At 31.8% G+C, this 20,998-nt stretch overlaps 1 protein-coding gene across 1 annotated transcript; it reads left to right on the top strand.

Moving 5' to 3' along the window:
- The first annotated feature begins 2,098 nt into the window (after positions 1-2,098).
- LOC134271685 (multiple epidermal growth factor-like domains protein 10) lies at positions 2,099-20,283 on the top strand. Its single transcript, XM_062753901.1, has 11 exons — positions 2,099-2,153; positions 2,550-2,747; positions 3,451-3,708; positions 4,049-4,186; positions 7,763-7,903; positions 9,497-9,637; positions 18,676-18,816; positions 18,945-19,073; positions 19,460-19,618; positions 19,808-19,922; positions 20,112-20,283. Exons 1-11 carry the CDS (start codon positions 2,099-2,101, stop codon positions 20,281-20,283), a joined length of 1,647 nt encoding a protein of 548 aa, XP_062609885.1.
- Positions 20,284-20,998: the final 715 nt, after the last annotated feature.

Raw genomic sequence — 20,998 nt, 5'->3', positions numbered from 1 at the left:
AGAAAATCACATATGATTTTTTTTTCAATGAAACATATGGAGATAACAAACTTATAATTATTCAGAGAATAGTAATCAAAATCAAAAGTCCATGAAACAATACACAACAGATGTGCAGACCTCTAAAACAGCAGAAGTGGGATCAGGTGCCATGGAGGAGCAACTATCCAATGTCAACTAGTCACAACCGCTTGCTCCTTAAAATCTGTTGTCCATTAAGAGTATAAATAATGTACTAACAATTAGTAGAAAAACGTCAGTCAGCATTTGAATCAGTGATAAATTGTATTTGCTGACATGGTCGTCGTATCGACCATTGAACTTAGGAAATGATGACTTTAGACGAAACTGCTGATATTAGTGTTTTATTAACTTGTTTGTTAATAATTCAACTCGTTACAGAAATTGTTCATGTGTAGAACATGCTCTTGTGTATCGAATAAACTGTGATATATCAACTTCGTGTGCAGATGATGAAGGTACTTATTTTGTTGCATAAGAAAGAGAAGTTTTTGATAGAAAAGTTGAAATCATCATGTTTAACATAGAGCTTGGTAATTAGATCAACATTATAAACTCCTTTCTAAGAAAAAATGCCCAAACAAGAAACAGATGTGCCAGACTCTGTGGTATCTTTTATCTCAAGCTCACCAAGGTATATCGTATCGACATAAGAATGAAAATTACCTTAAAGATTGTTAATTGATAAAACGTCGTCGATATATCTTAATGTCTAGATAAGGGCCACAGCAAGTGTTTCCTTCTTTTCACGTATAGGATTCTGCACAAATTCTGCTTCATGTGAATATAAAAATCGAAATTTCATTAGCTTGTTGGAAGACCTGGTATCAAAACACCACTACATTATACATTGTCAATCAGAAAATCAAGCATCTTTTGCTATCAACGTCAGAGTACTTCTTTTTCAAATCAGAATGTTTTTAACAAGATATTTTTGCAAATGACCAATGACATGGTAAGTAAATTTACAAGTTCTAATTTTTATTGAAAAAGCAGCTGTCAAAGTATCCATTATAACTTGTTGTTTTCATCATAATTATAGTTTTTTAATATTAAATCTTACAAAATCCTTCGTCTACAAAGAGTAACAAAAAGGTTATTAAGAACTTACCATTATCCAGAAAATGTATCAAGTGTATTAGTGTTTTGGGATAGAGAAGGGCGAAATAACAAGGGATATTGTATCACAAATAATAAACTAGTGAAATGATAGTCAACTTACATGTCAATTTATCTTTAGTATAAAAAAATTAAATTTTGTCTTTTTGATACAAAAAGACCCTGCAAAATATATAGGAATGGCTTTATAATTGATTATATCCTCCCCAATTTGATTAAAAAAATATTTCATTTAATTGATTAAGTATTTTTTAAATTATAATACAATATACTCACTTAACTTACTAGTTGGTTTACGTTTTCAGTTTTATACACATTCTTTCTTCATTTAGGTTTAATTTATCTTTGTGTAGGATATTGCAGCTATAAAATTAAAAAATTCCTTTTGCTCTCAAACTGACTAATCATTTGAATATTTGTCAGACATTCGTTTAATGAGTTAAACAGAACCCTAGGGTCCTGCTTCAGCCCTTACCCTGGCACCCTGACAATTACTTAAGTCCTGTTAAAGGATAAAATGTATAGTAAATAATCTCAAGGCATTGATCTAAAAATACGATGTTGTTGTCCTTGACTGCACACTGTTATCCAGGTAAAGAACCATTGATAAAGACTAGTTAAAAATATGCGACTAATATCCGTGTGTTTATTTTTCAAACTTTCCAGTATTAATATTTCATCCGGATACGGTACGTTTTTATTAAATAATTCTGTAATATATTTCATTCCCTCTGTTAAATCATATCGCTAGTTTTGTTTCTTTCGTTTCAATTGATATTTTTTCCAGAACCAGGAAGTAATTCATGACCTATATAAATATCTTTATCCTTACCATGCTTATGTTCGCTAAGTTTAAAATAAATCAAACTTGGAATGCTCATTCCCGACTAAGGATAATAATTGAATGAGTAAGAAGAGTTGGGATAAAAGATGGATACCCGTCAGAATTTTAGAAAGAATGACAGTGACTATGTTTCGCTATGGAAAAGCCAAAATATGTGGTGGATCAAAATGTAAAATAGAAGATGCACAATGCCACTATGTAACCAAGATTCTGCAAGTCTCACTAAATTTTATTCAGCGATATAATAGGAGTTGCGGATAAAAGTCCCTATGTATATATAAATAAATAAATAAATATATATATATATATATATATATATATATATATATATATATATATATATATATATATATATATATATATATATATATAATATATATATATAAAGACAACAAAACTTAAACTTATCAAAATTAAATTAATGGATTCCACAGTCTGAGGGCTAATTTTGCAAAAAATATTTTAACAATGATGCACTTTCACTGTTGTAAAAAGTTAATAATGCACTTTAAAAGAATTTGAATTTGAATTTGAATTCTGTCATAAAATCAATTTCTTCTTGCAGACGATATATCGGCATTTAAACCAACAAAACAACAAGGTGTTCAAACAAGGGATGTTGCTGCGAATGCTGTAGACAGATCTTTATCCACATGTTCGTCTACATATTTATCTAGTCTAGCCTGGTGGTATGTGGATCTCAGAAAAGTAAAAAGTATTTATGATGTAGAGATTTACTACAGGCTTTATAGTAGCAGCTATGGTGAGTAAGAAAATAGAGGAAAACATAATATCAAAAGAAAATATCTTCCTTTTCAGTCATTTAAAATTGTTTTCCAAAGTTGTGCCTCAATTTCAATAAATTTTGATCAAAATTTTGACATATGCATTCCTTTGGATCACTCGAAAATGAATAACATATAGGTCTATTATTTAGTTTTACATCTAATTTCGACAATGAATAAAAAAGTTTTCCCCCAGAGACAAATCTACCCTTAGGGTTCTCTATTGTTTGAAATTTTGCATTATAACGACAATTAAAATATTAAAGTCGTTTGGAGTTTTAAAATAAATTTAAATCGTTCTTTCAGTATTAAATACAACCTACGAAAGAAATCTTCTAAATCTTATAAGATTGATGAATAGATACGTAAACAAACCAAAAGATGGATTTTTCGCCTCTTTAATCCCCCTTTGTGAAGTATGCTGCTATCTTTACATGTACTGTATACAGGGTTATTTTCGCCCCGTGTTATTTTCGCCCCTTTGCTTTGAAGAACTATTTTGGCCCGTTTTAAATTCGCCCAGTCATATTTTTGTTTAAGAAATTAATTATGCTGTGTAATTTGAATTCGCACCGTTTTAAATTCGCCCAAACAGGAAGAGGGCGAAAAGGGCGAAAATAAAACGGGGGCGAAAATTTCCCAGTATACAGTATATATTTTCTTTTTTTAATTGAAACATAGAACAACGACAGAGAGAACGTATGTATGGATACAAACTCTACATCTCTAACAGTACAGACTTCAATCTGTTACACGAGGCTTACTTGTGTTACAGTCATACAGGACCGGAGTTACCTAATCTTAATGTTACACATATTTGTGTTTCCTTTGGACGATATGTAATTTTCTACAACGAAAGAGGAGTTCCTGGTGTGACGTATCCAAACGGGGTCAATCCAAAAGAAACATACACACAACTGTGTGAAGTCATTGTTCAAGGTAATAACCTTTTTGCTTTTTTTCTGCATTTCATACTTATTATCGCTCTATAAGCATCACAAGATTAATAAAAAAAGATAATGCTATAAATATACCTTAAGGACTTTCAAAATAGATGTTAAACAAGAATATGTCCGTTCAAATCTGATCATGACAAGAAGCAAATGGCAGTAGTTAACGGTCGACAGGGGATGCTCACTCCTCCATATGGGACCTCATCCCACCTCTGATGTTTTAGATGCATAATCCTAATGCAAATTTGCTCTGCTCCTAATTGGTATTGTTTAAAAGATTTGTGAGCTTGAATAACGTTCTTTAACTCCATATCTTTCATTCAAAGGTTGTACCAGAGATGATGCTAATGGACAACTCTGTAATGAAACCTGTCCTTCACATTGTCAAGAGAGAAGGTGTTACGTAACTAATGGGACTTGTGCTGGATGTACCGAAGGGTGGATCGGGGAAAAATGCTTTGACGGTAATACATAACATAAAAGTACATAAAGTGGGATATGCTCTTTCTGTATTTTTGTAAGCGTATTACAAGCAAAAATTGTTTTGTTAACGAGTAAAATATATTTATTGTAAAATATAAAAAATCATTTGAAAGTTAATATGTCGATGGTGTTATCTGTTTGTCTACTTTATTAATATTTTATAAGGCTCACAGTGGGTAAGACAGGCAGTCAAGGTCAGGGGATGCTTACTCCTCATATAGGCACTTGAACGCTCCTCTTGTTCAGTGTTGTTAGTACGAGGGTCGTTCAATAAATAATGCAACATGACATCTAAAAGTAAGAAAAATACGTAATAAATATTCTTAATAGTTTCAATCCCTAAGGACATTCCCACTTACCAGTTACATTTGACTTAAGTCTTTAAATCCATGAACAGAAATCCTCAGCATACTTACCTTTAGGGATACCCCAAAGACACTGAAAAATATCATTTCCCATGGCATATCCTACATTGTAAAATCTTCCTTTGATTGTTTTTATGTGTTTTTTTGGGACGAAAAGATCTCACAGTGGCTGCGATTAAACTAATATGGGTCATTGAAAAATCCTGTATACTTTCTTTTCTTCAAAATTTTATTTTTTCTCTAAGAGTATATCCAGCTGCGTTGTCACGCACAGGAAAAATACCATGTTCACCGAATTTTGGACTTCCTTTGCAGAATATCTGTTCCACTTTCCTTTATGCAATTTGAAGATAAAACTTACTATTGTTAGTCTTTCATTTGGATGCATGTTCATGTTTTAATGGACCTCTTTAAATACATGAAAACTAATAAAACATGTTTGCAGCCATTACTTCTCTTTATCCTAATTAAATGACACCCTTTTCTTTGATTCCTCATTATTTTATCATTAATCATATTTTAGGAATATAATAAGAGCACCAATGTTTCGTCATACATTAAGCAAGTTTATCAATTCTTCAATTTTGTTTAAAAATATGTTTTTAGGTAAACCGTATGCACATTTAAAGAATGTTCTCTTTTGTGAGAAAATAGGACGCCTATCTGATTGAAATATTGTTATATGTTGTTCCTTTGTCCGAATTCTACAAAATGTTGTGACGATTTAATGTTAAGTATTTTAACAATGTCTTTCCATTTAAATATAGCATTTTCAAATTACATGTGGCACATAAAGTTGATATTTTTTGATGTCCCCACAAATTTCAATTGACCATATTGACTGTTATATTTGAACCCTTGTTTTTTTCTTCTGAATTATTGAATCCGTCTGTAAATTATACAACCTTAAAGATTATTTTTTCCACTTATAAAAATCTTATCTTAAATATGAGGTTTGCGGCGATTTATGTAAAAAGCGTAGTTTTCAAATACGCATTTATTTTCATCGTCTTGGCGGAGATCATTTATAAACAGTTTTCAGCTCAGTGTAGTGACCATGCTTAATTTAAAAATGAATTTCTTTGCGAAGACACTATGAAAATTCGTGGGGTTTTCTGTATTTAGTAGATCTTATATAGAACTTTTCAAATATGAAAAAAGAAAATCAAATGCCTCAAAATTTAATATGATACACTAAGTATTGCATTACTTATTGAACGACCCTCTGTATATTATTTTAGCTCAATCACGATTCGTTTTCTTTATCGGATTGAATTTGATCTATGCTTGTTAAATTATAATAAAAAAAAAAAAACTTTGATCGAGGGTTGTTAGAATAATTTGCAGACACATTGATTAACGGAATTCTATTAAGAATTGTAAAGTGTTTCGAATGTCTGAATTTTTACTTTTTGTTTACTTTTTTGCAAAAAATCAATTCTTTTTACTGAAATTTTGAAAATTTACAATGTTCCATGGAAATAAGGGACTCAGAATAAAACTTGCCTGCGAATTTTTTCCAACAACCTTCCTACACTCATTTGATTAAAACAAATATATGTGCATGTAAAGTTGACATATTACTAAAGGATTAGTCTCTACCTGCATTTAACGTCTTATTCTAATGGGCGCCGAAATGAGAATTACTGAGATAATATAACAAAAAAGTGAGTAATACACTAAGATAATTTTGGATTATAACTTATAAACCTAACAAAAACACCAATTAATTACGTTCATTTGTTTTGTGTTTTTGGTGTTCGTTCTAGTTATGAGAAAAACAGATTATAAATGAGGATCTCGCTGATGAATTCAGGTCAGAAATTTTAAAGTAATGTCAGTAAATAAGGTCTTTTTAAGCTTGTCCATCTGGATTTTACGGAGCAGAATGCAGGAAAACATGTTCAGACGGATGCAAAAATAAAACATGTCATCACGTGACTGGTCATTGTTCGGAATGTATTTCAGGACGGATGGGATATGACTGCAATGAAAGTAAGAGTAACACAGACCAAAACATGATTTCTTAGGACTTGGAATTTTGAGTTAAGAATAATTCTCTTCTCAAGAATAAGATAGCGATGATTGATCACATTTATATGGAAGCATCCGCAGGTAGGGTAGATTCAAGTTGTTTTTTAGGAAAATGCACTATAAGAAATGTAAAGGTATAATAAACAATTAAAGTTTCTCCGGGGGAGGGGGTCGATGAGGCCACGTATACCTATTTTAATAAAAATAAATTTCTTTTTTTTCAAAATTAGTTAAAAAATCAGGATAAATACGTACAGTTTTGTTATTAAAATTTTTAAAAACTTATGGAGGATGAATTGACTCCATATCTGATACAAAGTATATGTATATATTATGGATTGCTGATGAATATTTGTTTCCTACATATGTACATCCCTTCGACGACAGGAGAGTTTGTAGAATGTTCCCCTCGAAAGGAGGGGGTCGAGGGAAAAAGCATTTACAAAATGTGAACACTAGTATATAATTTTTATCTTTTTAAAATTATTTTATCAAAACGTTTTATGAGTTAAATTCATCCTACTTAAGAAAAAGGTACAATTATAGCGTAAAAATTTGTGAATGGCATTCAAATAAAATAAATGTTACTAAATTTTGGTAAAAAATCTTGTAATTGGTTAGTTGGTCTTTATTCACATTTATAGTTCATAGTTCCCTTTCGTAGGAAGAAATTCTTCAAAATTATATGTCACTTTCGAATATTTTTAAAACCCCAAAGAACCAAACCGAATTTAAACTACCATATAGCTATATTGGATTCCGAAACTCTTTAAAAAACTCCATAAAAATCCTTACAATCAAAGATACATAGCGGGTTCCAGTAAATGCTCAAGCAAATCTCTTGCTTAAGTTTACTCTTTTCTAAGATATTAACACATAAGTGAAGTAGAACCTTCAAGAGTACTGTGCAACAATATACAATATACTCAAGAAGTGGCGTAAGTCAGGTGTAAATGTTTTTGAACGATTTGATTGATTAATTGATTGTTTATTGTTTAACGAACCATTCGACAATTTTCTTTTTTTATCTTTTGAAAATAGATGTTGATAAAAATCGTACAAATATCTATAGGTTTAATATTTATAATATTTTTTTTTATTTAAAACTTATGGAATACTGTAGGAATAAATTAGGTAAAATATATTTATATATTACAGCATGTGGTTATGGAGCATACGGCGAAAATTGTAAAAGGAATTGTAGTGGTCACTGTGCAAAGCAGATGGATTGCAACAAAGAAAGCGGGGAGTGTGATGACGAATGTGCACCGGGTTATAGGGCCTCTAAATGTGAAAAGGGTAATATGCACATATTGTCGTGCTTTCGACGTCATTCAAATTAAATCTAAATAACATGAAATTAAATCATTTGATAAAGAAAAAAAACTTAATCAAGACAACGGATTTTATAAGAAAAAAAATTTAAAGTACAGAGTATGATATTATTAATAGCTTTGGTATCGACAACATGTATTACACAACATATAAGATTTTTAATGAACTTTCCCCTCTCTTTGAAAGCTGAAAAGGAAAATTTTGTTATATCATTTAACAATACACCATTTCCATATAAAACATATTAAAGTGTTTTATAAAATCTCAGGTGTTTCAAAATATTACATGTTAATATTATGTCCGTATTTAATTCATAATTTTCTACAAAGTGCTCTTCATCCTCAATAAAAATTTTATTTGCAATTTGACAAAAGAGACAGTAGCTGTTTCCTCTTGGAATACCCTTAAATCGAATCCAAACAATAGTAGTTCTTAATTTACAAAACGATTATCTAAAGACATATTGTTTATAACATTTATATATCTTTCCGGATCAAAAAGAATTTTGAATTTACAATAAACATGCATTAAGTTATCCTGTACTCTTTGTACGAACTCCTTTAAAAATAATAGATTATCAGCTACACCTTGATATAGCCATACAAAATGGAAACCATGTCTGAATAACATTGACTTCACTTCTGATGTCCAGTTTTCTCTAAATCTACCAATACACCGGTATATTGTTTAGCTGAAAAAAAAAAGTTACATTCTTTGAGGTATTTATTATCTTTTGTCCAATGTTCACCCCTTTATCCCGTGGCTATAGCTCATGTGATATGAAGGGAAGGATATGGAAATAACGAACAGTATTCTTTTTGTATCCCACACTTAAGTGCAGTTATGACGTCACAATGGTTTTTGGGTTGGCGTGATAAAGAAAAATATGGTGGAGTCCTATATTAAAACAGTGTAAAACATAGAATCTGAAGTAGTAAACATGGGAAAAAAAGAATCTCCCATGATTGTAGTTGGATATGATTTTATCACCAAGGCTCGGGGATAAAAATCACGCAACTCGATGGATAAATATCATATCCAACTACAAAGCATAAGAGATCATATATCTTTACAAAGTATCTTTAACCAATATGCAATAAATATTTTAAAGTAGTGTATCATAAAAGAATATCGCCCTAGTTTTTTAAGACGACTATTTCCGGTGTATTGTTCTTAATAATCTTCTACAAAACTTTCTGGGAATAGTATTGTCCAAACACAAAACACATGACTCTAAATAGCTCTACTTTAACTTTATTGTAAAATAAAACTTATACGTCTGTATATTATTGACTAATTAGGTATTGAGCCTGGGTATATGGTAAATGTTACCAGGGTAAATTTTATTATGTTAAAATGACATATTTGTGTTTTGTTGAGCTTCAAGAATGGTAAACCCAAAACCTGATTACATGTACTTATATAACATATATCAGTCATATAAATCATATTTTGTTTTCACAAACATCTATATAAAAAAGAACAATCTTTATTTTCTTTTATATAGAAGACATACCGTAGTCATCTTTTAATCTTAGTTTAATTTTTTTTTTGCAGAATGTGATTTTGGTACGTATGGAGCAGGGTGTTTAAAACTGTGCAGTGGCAACTGTTTTGAAAATAAAACCTGTAATAACGTTCATGGAGAATGCATGGATGGATGTAGAGAAGGCTTTAAGGGAACTTTATGTAATGAAAGTAAGTAATGCAAGTCATATTATGTCATGTTGTTTTTCTTGTAAATGAAGCATTGTTGCCGAAGCAGGCAACTAACTATTTACTTTTCTCCTCCATATAAAGATTAAATGTTAACCTCTTTAATGTATTCATTTCAAATTATTATCCATATATCTAATGTAATATATGAAGATAACAAATAGTATTTAAGATCAAAAGTCCATTAAACAGTGCAAAATAGTAACAGAGCAAAAACCTACCTCCAAAACATCAGACTTGGGATCGGGTGCCATGGAGAAGTGAGTATCCCCTGCCAACCGGTAACACCCGCACGGTGCTCCTTCTAATGATCGGGAAAATGCGCAAAAATCCATCGTCAATTCAGTTTGTATACATGAAGACCTAAAAAAAGTCACTCAGCATTTGGTTTAATGATGAATTGTATTTTCTGACAAAGTCATTGTATTTACATGAAACTTACGAAATAATGACTTTCAACAAGACTGCTGATTACTAGAGTACTCTATGCCACCTCTGATGTTTTGAGGGTCCTAGTTTTTTCTGCTATAATTTTGTGAATGTTTAATGGACTATAGAGCTTAAATGCTGTGCAATATCTCCATATATTTTATTTGTATATTTGTATGTATAGTTGAAAAATCCTGAGTTTTTATGCTGTTGATTTTGGTACAATTTTGTGATTTTAAATTTTCCAAAATCAACTTGGAGTTTTTAAATATCCACATCTGATTTGCAAACATCTTGAATATATTGTCGCAGAGTACTTTTGAAGTTTCTCCTTCACTACCCTTAATATTTTAGTTAGGATTAAAGAAAGAGGCTTGTTGGTACATTTACTAGAACCCGCTATGAATCTGTGTTTTTAAGGATTTTTTATGAAGTTTTGGAATCCAATGTAGATATTGTACATGTAATTCAAATTCATTCGCATAAGATTTATTATTATGTCCATAATAAGAGTTATGGACAAAAGTTGGATTACACTAATAGAATCAAATCCAAGTTCCTCCTTACTAAATCTAAATAATGGGTCTAACAAACAAAGACAATGTTCTTACCTGCTGTGTCAAAAGGGACCAGTACTTATTGATCATGTAATCTATCTAGTTCTTTTTTCACTTCTGAATTACTGAACACAGAAGGATAACTGGATTTTATTTTGCTACTATATCGCTTAATGCGAGACATTTCATCTATTCCGACAACGTGTCAAGGTCTTCTTTTTCATGTTTTTCATGAAATTATTACACCAGTTAATAGATGCCTTAATTTTTGGCCTTTTTACTTTACTGATTGAAGATCCTCATTATTTACTATGTTAATGTCACCAGAAATAACATGTCCAAAAGGACTATAGTGAGGAGGAATATGAATCTACATGACTTTTACTAATAGCATCACAATAGTATCACAATAAGAGATAAAAGATATCTTAAAATTTAAATAAGGTCCGGGCGAAAATGTTGATAATGGGGACAATCATCATGTTTAAATGCATTTCGATTCCCCTGAGCACTCTATTTTTTCTTTGAGGGAATAAAAAAAACATACTATCCCATTAATAACCCTACTTCAAGTAGCCCATTTCCGTACACAATAAAAAAAACTGGATCAGGGAAACTTGGTACGGCCTTTCCGTATCATTGCAACATCCATACTTGGAATCTCAAATACCCACAATATGCAAAGGAATTTGCTGGGACATTTTAACAACACCTAGATGTAGGCGTATTCATGGATAATGAATATTATCAATAAAACAAGATGTCTCATTTGATTCCCTATAAACGTACGCCAATAAACAATTAGGCCTTCATTATATTTGCACATAAATCTACTAACTTGCCTTTAAGGTTATGAATGGACCATTAGAGGACGATACACCAATTCCATACTGTAGTTTTATGAACTTCAGAATATACACTAGTGTTTTTGATAATTCATGTTCCCCTACACAGGCTCTTGACTACCACGTGTGTCGAAGGTAAAGTAATTCCAAATCATCCCTCCAGGTATTTAAACTTAAACTTTCCAACATAGGTATACGAGGGTTGTCCCGTAAAATCGTGGACAAAGCGTTTTTCTCAAAAAGTAATGGGCGCACTAAGCTGAAATTTTCAGTAAATGTTTATTCATCATATTTAAGTGCATCATGATATTTTTGATAATGTATAGACAAAAATAAAGATTTTATTATGCTTGAATGTGCACAGGGTACGGTACTACGGCGCACGGTAAAAATAACAAGGTTATTTTAGAGAATTCGAATACACAAGAATTAATTCGTAATAAAAGTTTTCAGTACATAAAAATGGGATGAAAAGTATCATAATTCGATTCCTTAATCAATTTTGTCGTCTTTATGAAAATTCCAAGGCATTAGGTTAATTTTTGGCAGTTTCCCGATTATTCAAAATTGGAAAGTGGTAAACACAATACACAAAAAATCGCGATTTTTGATGACATTACGGCGCATCGGAGAGCAGTTCAGTTAGATTTGAATGTTGTAATGACACCTTAAGAGACTTTAAATGAATACAGAAGAAAGAAAAAATGACAAAAATCACCAGATATTTAGAATATAAATGAAATGGAAGTTTTCTTAGCGAATTCTTTTTGATTGAATCCTCAGGTAGTACAAAATATACGGACAAACTGCTATTGTAATAGCAGAAGACGCTGTCATTGTCGACCGTTGATACATGTATGAGATTCTATGTTATTTAAATGCTGGTGAGAATATACTGTCCAAAACTTGCTAATGAATTTTCAAAAAATTGCATGTGTGTGCCAGATGGGTTCCTTATCTGGTTATAGACACTCACGTATGTGAATCAATGGAATTTTTAAATTTAAGTGGGACTTATCCAACTTTATTTTAGCAAAGATAAAACTTGACGCTTTTTTAGAGACTTTGACGTTATCATCCGTGCGCCGTAGGGCGATACAATACATGACATAACATCTAATAATTTGTTTATTTATGCATATATCAATTTGAAATTTGCTCTATATATTCATAATATATGTACTAAAGAGTAGTGAAAATTTCAGAACGTAGAGATGATTATTTTTCAAACTAGACAACTTGTCCACGATTTTATGGGACAACCCTCGTAGATTCTTTGAATATAGGCATCATTTCTAATTTAAAAAAAGTTAAGTCTTGCATACCACAATATTCCAAGTCCTGATCTTTCAGTTCAAACAATGTCTATTTTGATTCTGTCGAAAATTATGCAAGATGGTGGGCTAAATATGAAAACGAAGATGTCAACACATTGTCAGAAGGAATAAATTGATCTGGAAGAAATCATTTTAGAAATTTGAAAAAAAAGAATATGCAGAATATCTTTCCTTCAGTTTTCACGTGTAGAGAAAAGAATTTAAAAGGCTACATGAATCCAAACAGCAAGTCTTTTCAAAATAATATAGTTTTTTTCTTTGAAGGACTCATATTGCAACTATACGAGGGCTGTTTGGTCATTATTGAGACATTCTGTATATTTTGCTTTCTAATGAACGTCTTTCGGTGAAAATTTGCATGTACGTTTGACACACACTAAAATTGACACAAGCAAGAGATATTTTACAAATATTTAATATTTTCTCTACAATGGTATTTAAATGCGTCAATAGTAGGGGTACCCGGAGCAGTCACGAAGTAATCTATTTAAAATATGCATCACCAACGTTTTAACTCTTCGTGGACCCATAATAAAAGCGAAAATAATTTAGTTTATGTGCATAACTTTTTGAGCATTATTTCAAATTCATATTATGCAACTTTCTTAGTATTTTGATCAGAAATACGGAGATCATAAAAAAATTAAGCTTGGTAGAGAAATCTGTTAACGACGACAAAATAGATTTTGACGTCAAAGGCGGAGCAGCCAGCATACCTAAAATTTTGTGTCGCTCAATGTAGAACTATTTTTCGGGCTGAACGACCTGCTAAAACGATAACAGCGAGAAAAATTAATGTTATAGGGTTTGTTATTTCATTGGTATACATTTTTTTAAACAATTAATTCAACCAGAGTAAAATCAAAAGCTCCGGACGACCATCAGTTATTACTTACTGTATTAATATCGTTACAGTATTGATATCGTTGACCCGCGTTGCATAAATCGGCATTGCGTGATTCTAAGTCATCCTTCTCACAAAAGAAAATTTATACTGAAGTAGCAACAGCATGCATTTTAAAGAAAAGTTTAAGAAAAGAGAGTATCTTATTTTTGTAATGTTATATGTAATAATAAGGAAGGAAGAGTTTTAAACGCTTCCCGATCGTTTCACATGCGAAAACATCTCCGGCTGACGTGACGTTAAATAATGTGGCGATACTGCTCCGGGTCGACAGACATATGCATGTTTATTATTTCACCGAAACTTATCTAATTATTATAGGAATTAGAACTTTTGCATATGTGTTTTTTTTTCGTTCTATATAAAATGTTGATGAATTTTCATGAAAATATCTCCGTCCTTTATGAAGTAAATGTAATTGTCTCAATAAATTCCGAACAGCCCTCTTATTTTAGAAGAATTCGGTTTAAATTCCACGGCTAGAAGTCCATCTTATATTTCAGTTTCACATTCTAACGATGTTTCTTAAAATTCTATCGAACAGGATTGGTTCGATCTGCCTTACCTATACTGGATTCCTAAACTTCATAAAAATCCTTACAAACACAGATTTCTCTGTCGTGTCCAACAAATGCTCTACCAAGCACCTATCTTCACCTCTTACAAACATTTAAATTGATGTTTCTGTGGAGAAACTTTCGGTGAACTAAGCTATAACTTATTTTAGCATGAAATATGTGAAAATAACGAACAGTATTCAACATGTTCAAGCTGAGAATCTATTTAACATTTAGCTTGATAGATTAATGGATTGCATATTGTTTAAAGATAGGCCACAGTACTTTTACCCATCAACGTAATTCACTAAACCTGCTTTATAAAACATTTTGGCGAAAACCCGACTAAAATCGGTACCGCCATTTCAAAGATAATCAATGTTGAACGTCTGCATTTGCACCTGTGAAAACGATCAATAATCCTTGACAATGTCACTTCCGGTTTAAATGCAATCAAGTTCAATGACGTCACAAGTGTGTCTCGCTTCCCTCGAGTGAGAGGTGAATAAATGAAAGAAAAAGCTGTTTCGGATAATTCTGATAGTCCATTAGAGAAAGAATCGCTAGAAATTTCTTGTGGATCGTCAAGTTTTAATGAGGATTTATTGCTGTGCAATAATATAAAAAATCTGGGAGTAGAACCCTTTCGTTTTGAGCCCTACGCTAGAATCGACCACAAACGATGTGGAACCCGAGGAAGCAAATCGTTTGCATACTATTTACGTTTATACTATTGATTGGTATGTGAGTAAATCGATAGAAAATATTCTCGAGTAGCATTTTAAATCATTATTTTATAAAATATATTGAATAAAAACACAATTCGACACATTACCTATTTAACCCCCCCCCCTAAAACTTTTTATAAAAGCCTAAACAGCTTTGACAACATGAATAATGTAAGTCCCTACTGATTTTAATTTTGCGTTCATTTTTTTTCATTTGTTGTGGTTTAATAAATATTTTTTTCATTGTCTTTTTTTATGATTTGCCATGTTGTTGTTTTTTAACAAATGACCCCAGCTCCTCCAGTAAAAATGGATGCCTGACTTTTTGAAATTAATTTAGAACAAAATCGCGTTACTTCGGTTCTTGCAGTAGTATAAATTTGAAAATATAAAAAAATTGTATGTTTTACAATTTTGTAAAAAGAAATAAAAATGTTTTTATACTCATATCAAAATAAATTAGGAATTCAATTTGTTAAGCTCTAAAAAAAAAAAATAGGTTACGTATATAGGAGTATATATACGAGAGATCTGGGCTTGATGCAACACAATCAATTCGAAGTCAGATGTTAAATTCGACTTTCAGAGTATACTAAAATTGTTAAAATATAATTGACATGTATAATCTGTTTTTATGTGCCACCTTATTCACGTGTTTGTACGTTTTTCATGCAGTATTTTATTGAACAAGTCAAGGGTCCCGGATGACATTCTACCGGTACCTTACAGGCCGGGGGGCCATAAAACTTAGACGAGCTCACTTTTGATCTCAGTCTCACTTTTTCCAAAGGAATTAATAGTGGAAAAGTGAGACTGAGATCAAAAGTGAGCTCGTCGAAGTTTTATGGCCCCCAGGCTAGATGTCTAATCTAAACATTACTGTAATATAGAAGTTGATACACAGTTACATACATGTAAATTAAATAATCAATTAAATTCATATTCAGTGTCAATGTGAACAAAACAGTTTAAGTAAAGATGGTGTGAAATGGGTCTCACTCCTGAAAATCCAAACAATATAATTTGAACAATATTTATTCAGTGTAAACTGAGTAGATTGGGCAACAGGCTAAGCCTATAGATACCCTCTCTATAACAGGTCAAGGTTACAACACAATGAACAGAGTGGATATTTACTCGGTAGCTTGTGACTGTAAGCAAAAGTTTGAATTATTTGTGATATACAGATCATTATGCATAATGGACTTTTGCGAAGACACTGACTTTTACAGTTGACGGCTTACTTTTACAACAGGAAAATATACGGTAGCTCTTTTGTGAAAAAATATTGATCTGAATATTTAACAAAAAGATAATAACGGGCTATTTCAAAGATCATATTACGTTGTCTAGGACGAAAACAGCAATATTCCTACCCTCAACACCCTCCCTTCAAGTCTTGACTAACTTCTGCCGAGTTTTCCTACCGAAATGTGTCTTCTTCTTTATTCAGTAATTTCATTTCTTAAGTTATTTAAAATAAAAGGATATATTAATTCGCTTGAATAAAGTATCCAAATAAATTTCATTTTACCATCAATTATAATTTTCGTTTGATAAATTATTTCTAAGCCCCGAATACAATAACTTTCACCTCTTGAGATGTTTTCTATTTTCTTTTTTCAATTCCGTACCTCCGTACATGACGCAGGTTTAAATGTCCAAGTAAGCTGTCGAATGTAAAAGTAAGTCTCTTCATAAACTCCAATGTGCACAATCGGCAATCTTGGGCTTAGTCCGCTACACCCCATTCAAACACAGGTATACGAGCCATCCAAGGCGTGTACGCCATACACCCCCCCCCCCCCAATAGAATTAATAAAGTCACAAATTAATGATGATTTTATGAAGAAAAAAAAAACGTACTTATTTTTTTTTAATCCTATTTAATTTTTCATTCTTATAGTTATGACAGGGTGGGTAAATCTTAAAATAAAAATGTCGAAATTTCTTTTATTCCTGATTGAAAAAAAAATAATCATATGCCGTAAACAGACAGGTATAGAAAGGAACTTAATTTGTGGGAAATGGCTTTTTAAAGGTTATTTTACAGAGATAGTCCTGAAGTCAACAGGCAATATTATAAAGAGTTCACAAGCGTAAATATACATGTAAGCAGTGATTAAATACAATCGCAGTGTAAATTGAGATACACTCTAGGTCTACGTCAACACTAAGAAACGGGGTGCACAGCTTCCAAATATCAAGTTATCATGATCCTCTACAAATGCCATCTATGATTGAGAAAGAATACGGAACTAATGAGGTTTGAAAAAAAAATCTACATGCACCCTGCACTTTACTGATGATGTGAACTTCAAAACAATGATCCGGCACTTCATTACAATGTAATTGATCAAATATATGAGCGATGTTTTTTTAGAAGGGGGGGGGGGGGTGTGCTGCTTGTACCAGCGTTTTCAAAGTTATGGTCGAACTAAAATAGAATTTTTTAGTAAATTAAATGTGAAAAAACAAAAATGGAGAAGCAAAATCGAAACGAAAAATAAAATAATTAATTTTAAAAAATTTAGAGAGAATAAAGAAAAAAATCGGAATTAATTATTGAAAGGCTTTCCTTTCCGTAGTGATAAAAAACTTGTGCATCCAAAAAAAAAGTAGTCCGGAACTATATTGTTTTTGCCAGAGATGAAATTAGGCCTAGTAATCAGAAAATAAGATTAACGTACTGCCTGCATGATTTAAAGGCGTTTGATTTTAAAATTTTACGTGAACTAATGCTTGTTCGCTCTTCATTTTAGACTATACAATATTCTGTATGTCACACTTGTGACGTCACACACGTCACTTCCGGTAAATAGCTAATTTCAGTGCGAGCTCACAGGTGTAAACTAAGCTATTTTTAGTAATATCTCTAATCAGCAAGAGAGGTGGTAGCTGTGCTGTATATCATTTTACTCGTATTTATAATGACTATCAAACTATGTTAAAATGTAAACCCTACCAAGCCTTTCTTTAACGTTCCTCTCCAGAATTTTTTACTCATATGGAGACGTCGATACTTGCCATATTTTCTTTATTTTATAATAGCAACAATACTTTATCTTACAGAGGTATACAAATGTATCAAATATTTGGAAATCAGACGAAAAACATAAAGCAGGTAAAACTTTGAAAAAAGAATTAAATCACAAAAATGTACTCTTCAATAACCACATGACTGCATAATTTGCAAATTTCAGAAGCCTCCAATAAGAATTATAGTCGGGAAAAAAAGGTAGGTCTTCAATATTAAGATCCAATCTTAGTAAATTTCTTTTATTCTCGTATCAAGCTTGTGAACATGACACATTCGGACCGAACTGTTCTGGCATATGTAGCTTGCACTGTGTGAACAGATCATGTAATCACGTAACTGGATCCTGTGATAATGGTTGCAAACCGGGATGGAGGAATGACAAATGCTATGAAAGTAATTAATTCATAAAATTTACCGATACTGACAAAGAAAACAAATTAATTTAATCAGCCATGCTTCAACTTCTTCGTGATACTTATTATTTTCTTAATATTTGATTTATAATGAAAAAGACAACAAAGATATTTATTTATCATGCTTAAATTTTATAGTAACTTTTATTTCGTGTATTTTCCTGGAAAGATCAATGTTGTAAATTGAATTTATGTTTTTTCATCTTATAGAATGTAAAAATGGTAAATTTGGTATTATGTGTAAAGAGGAATGCAGTGGAAATTGTTTGAACAATGAAACTTGTTATCATGTGGACGGTCAGTGTATTCACGGATGTCAGACAGGATTTCAAGGCGAGAAATGTGACGGTCGTGAGTTTTTTGTTTTGCTTGCTGAAATATGAGATGCATTTTATATTAAAAGATTTTTTTGTGATATATTCTAATTATACGCATGCAGCTTTTACCTTTACTAATTGATTTAGTTGTTGGATTTCCAGCTTGTGATTCGGGATACTTTGGAGAAAAATGTTTACAACTTTGTCCTGTAAATTGCTACGATAAATGCAATAATGTAAATGGACTCTGCAAATGCAAAAACGGATGGATAGGAAGACATTGTACTGAAGGTATATCTTTTTGAAATATTACGATTATAAAAAGAGAGTTATGACTGTGCTTATCATGTGGTTTTTATGGTCATATTCGAAAGACCTGTGACTTTCACTTCTAGTGCCGAGCGCTTTGCGAAAGAACAGTCACTACCTTTGTTTACATCTTAGGTGTGACGCGGCACCGCAAACGAGAATCGAACCCGGACCTCCTGATCGAAATATTTGAGAGTCATTCTTATCTAGCCTTCTGACTCAATCTCTCTAACAGTATTCACACTAAAAAAATTGCCCCTCTATAATCTCATTTATATAAATGTGTGTGTTTTAGTACCCCGGAATACAATTATTTTTCAGTTTAAATGAAGCATAAATTGTAGTTTTATATTATATTATAACCACAGTGTGTCCACGGGAAAGGTATGGAGAAGATTGTAAACAAAACTGTAGTGGAAACTGTATCAACAATGATACATGCCACAATATAAATGGATATTGTCTCTGGGGTTGTCGTGATGGATTTCGAGGGAAACGTTGTGATAGACGAAACGAACTTGGTATGGGTATTACAGCCTATCAGTAATTTTTTCTTTGTGGTCCTAATAAATGAATTTTATTAATATGTAATATAATTAATATATACATTCTAGTACTTTGCACTGTCTTTGCAGTCTCAATATGATTATTATTCACGCTGTAGCATGCTTTCTATACATGATATATATTTATTTTGCATATTTCTCTTACAATAGATTTTACAGGAACATGTATGGAAGACAGAAGCAGTGTTGGCGGACTTACAGCAGGATTGGTTATCTCCTTCCTGCTGAATGTGGGATTCTCTTTTATTACACTTCATCTGATCCGGTAAGACAGCGGAAATCATTAGTTACAAATATTAATATAGAATATGGCCTCTTCATACCGATATTTAGATTCTAGGTTTCATATCAATAAAAAAAGTATACAATAGATTTTATCATTTTGTTTATAATTTGTTAAGATCTGAAAAAACAGTATGGTTTGAAACTAAAATGTAAGCATTTTTAACTTCAGGAAGAAGAGAACTAAAAAGGAACCTGACCAGCCCTTCTACGAAATCAGTGACAGGGAGGATTTCCAACAAGGCCATGTTGAAAATCACGCATACGAAGAGCTAAATTCCACACAATCCGTCCACATTTATCGCAATCTCTCGCTAAGTGACAACAGAACAAACACAGCATAACCAGATTACTACGGGGTTGAATTAAAAGGAACGATGCATCTGCTAATCAAATGTTATTAACAAGGTTTTACGTATTTATTCCAAGATAAATGTCTTTTGCTGCACGGAAAACTATCTCGGACTGTAAATGTTTCATTTGGATCAACCCTCGAACAACCGTAAACATTATAAGCTTTATAACTAAAATAATGAAATTAATTTTTAATAAACTAAAAATGATTCAAGAACTTTAACATTTTTTTGAAATTAAACTAAACAAACTTCTTTTATCGTAGACACCCATTCCAAAAAATGGTTCTCATCTGCAAGTGTGAAAATATCACGAAAGCCAACCAGAAAAGATTCAAGAGGGACAGGGTGGGTTCTTGACTTTCCACAGACTACCAGATTTTCCAGAAAATTCGGCTCGATCGTAGGGTTATCTTAACGTATCTAAGATAATCCGAATTCGTGTGGAAATATAATACCATATTTCACCATCAGTATACGAACCAAATAGTCTAGAATAGCCCTAAAATATTTGGTTGACTTCTGCCGATTTTAACAGATAACAGAATTCAACTGGCACTGTAATGATCTTATTTGCAAATAAGGCCAACCGTTTTCATCATATTATGTCTGATATATTCTTTACATATACTAACTGATAGTCCATTGACTAATGATGCACCAAAGTAAAATGATTTAAGATTATTCCGTCCAACCGATCAAAATA

The sequence above is a fragment of the Saccostrea cucullata genome, unplaced genomic scaffold, assembly GCF_032062105.1.
Source record: "Saccostrea cucullata isolate Sc308-1 unplaced genomic scaffold, CSIRO_AGI_Scuc_v1 ctg2287, whole genome shotgun sequence".
Classification (NCBI taxonomy): domain Eukaryota; kingdom Metazoa; phylum Mollusca; class Bivalvia; order Ostreida; family Ostreidae; genus Saccostrea; species Saccostrea cuccullata.
This window is presented reverse-complemented; position numbering and strand designations above follow the sequence as displayed.

Coding starts and splice junctions, on each gene's coding strand:
- LOC134271685 (XM_062753901.1), top strand. CDS start 2,099: ATGACAGTGACTATGTTTCGCTATGGAAAAGCCAAAATATGTGGTGGA. Junction 4,187..7,762: donor CGGGGAAAAATGCTTTGACG/GTAATACATAAC, acceptor TATATATTACAG/CATGTGGTTATGGAGCATAC. Junction 9,638..18,675: donor GGGAACTTTATGTAATGAAA/GTAAGTAATGCA, acceptor TTCATCTTATAG/AATGTAAAAATGGTAAATTT.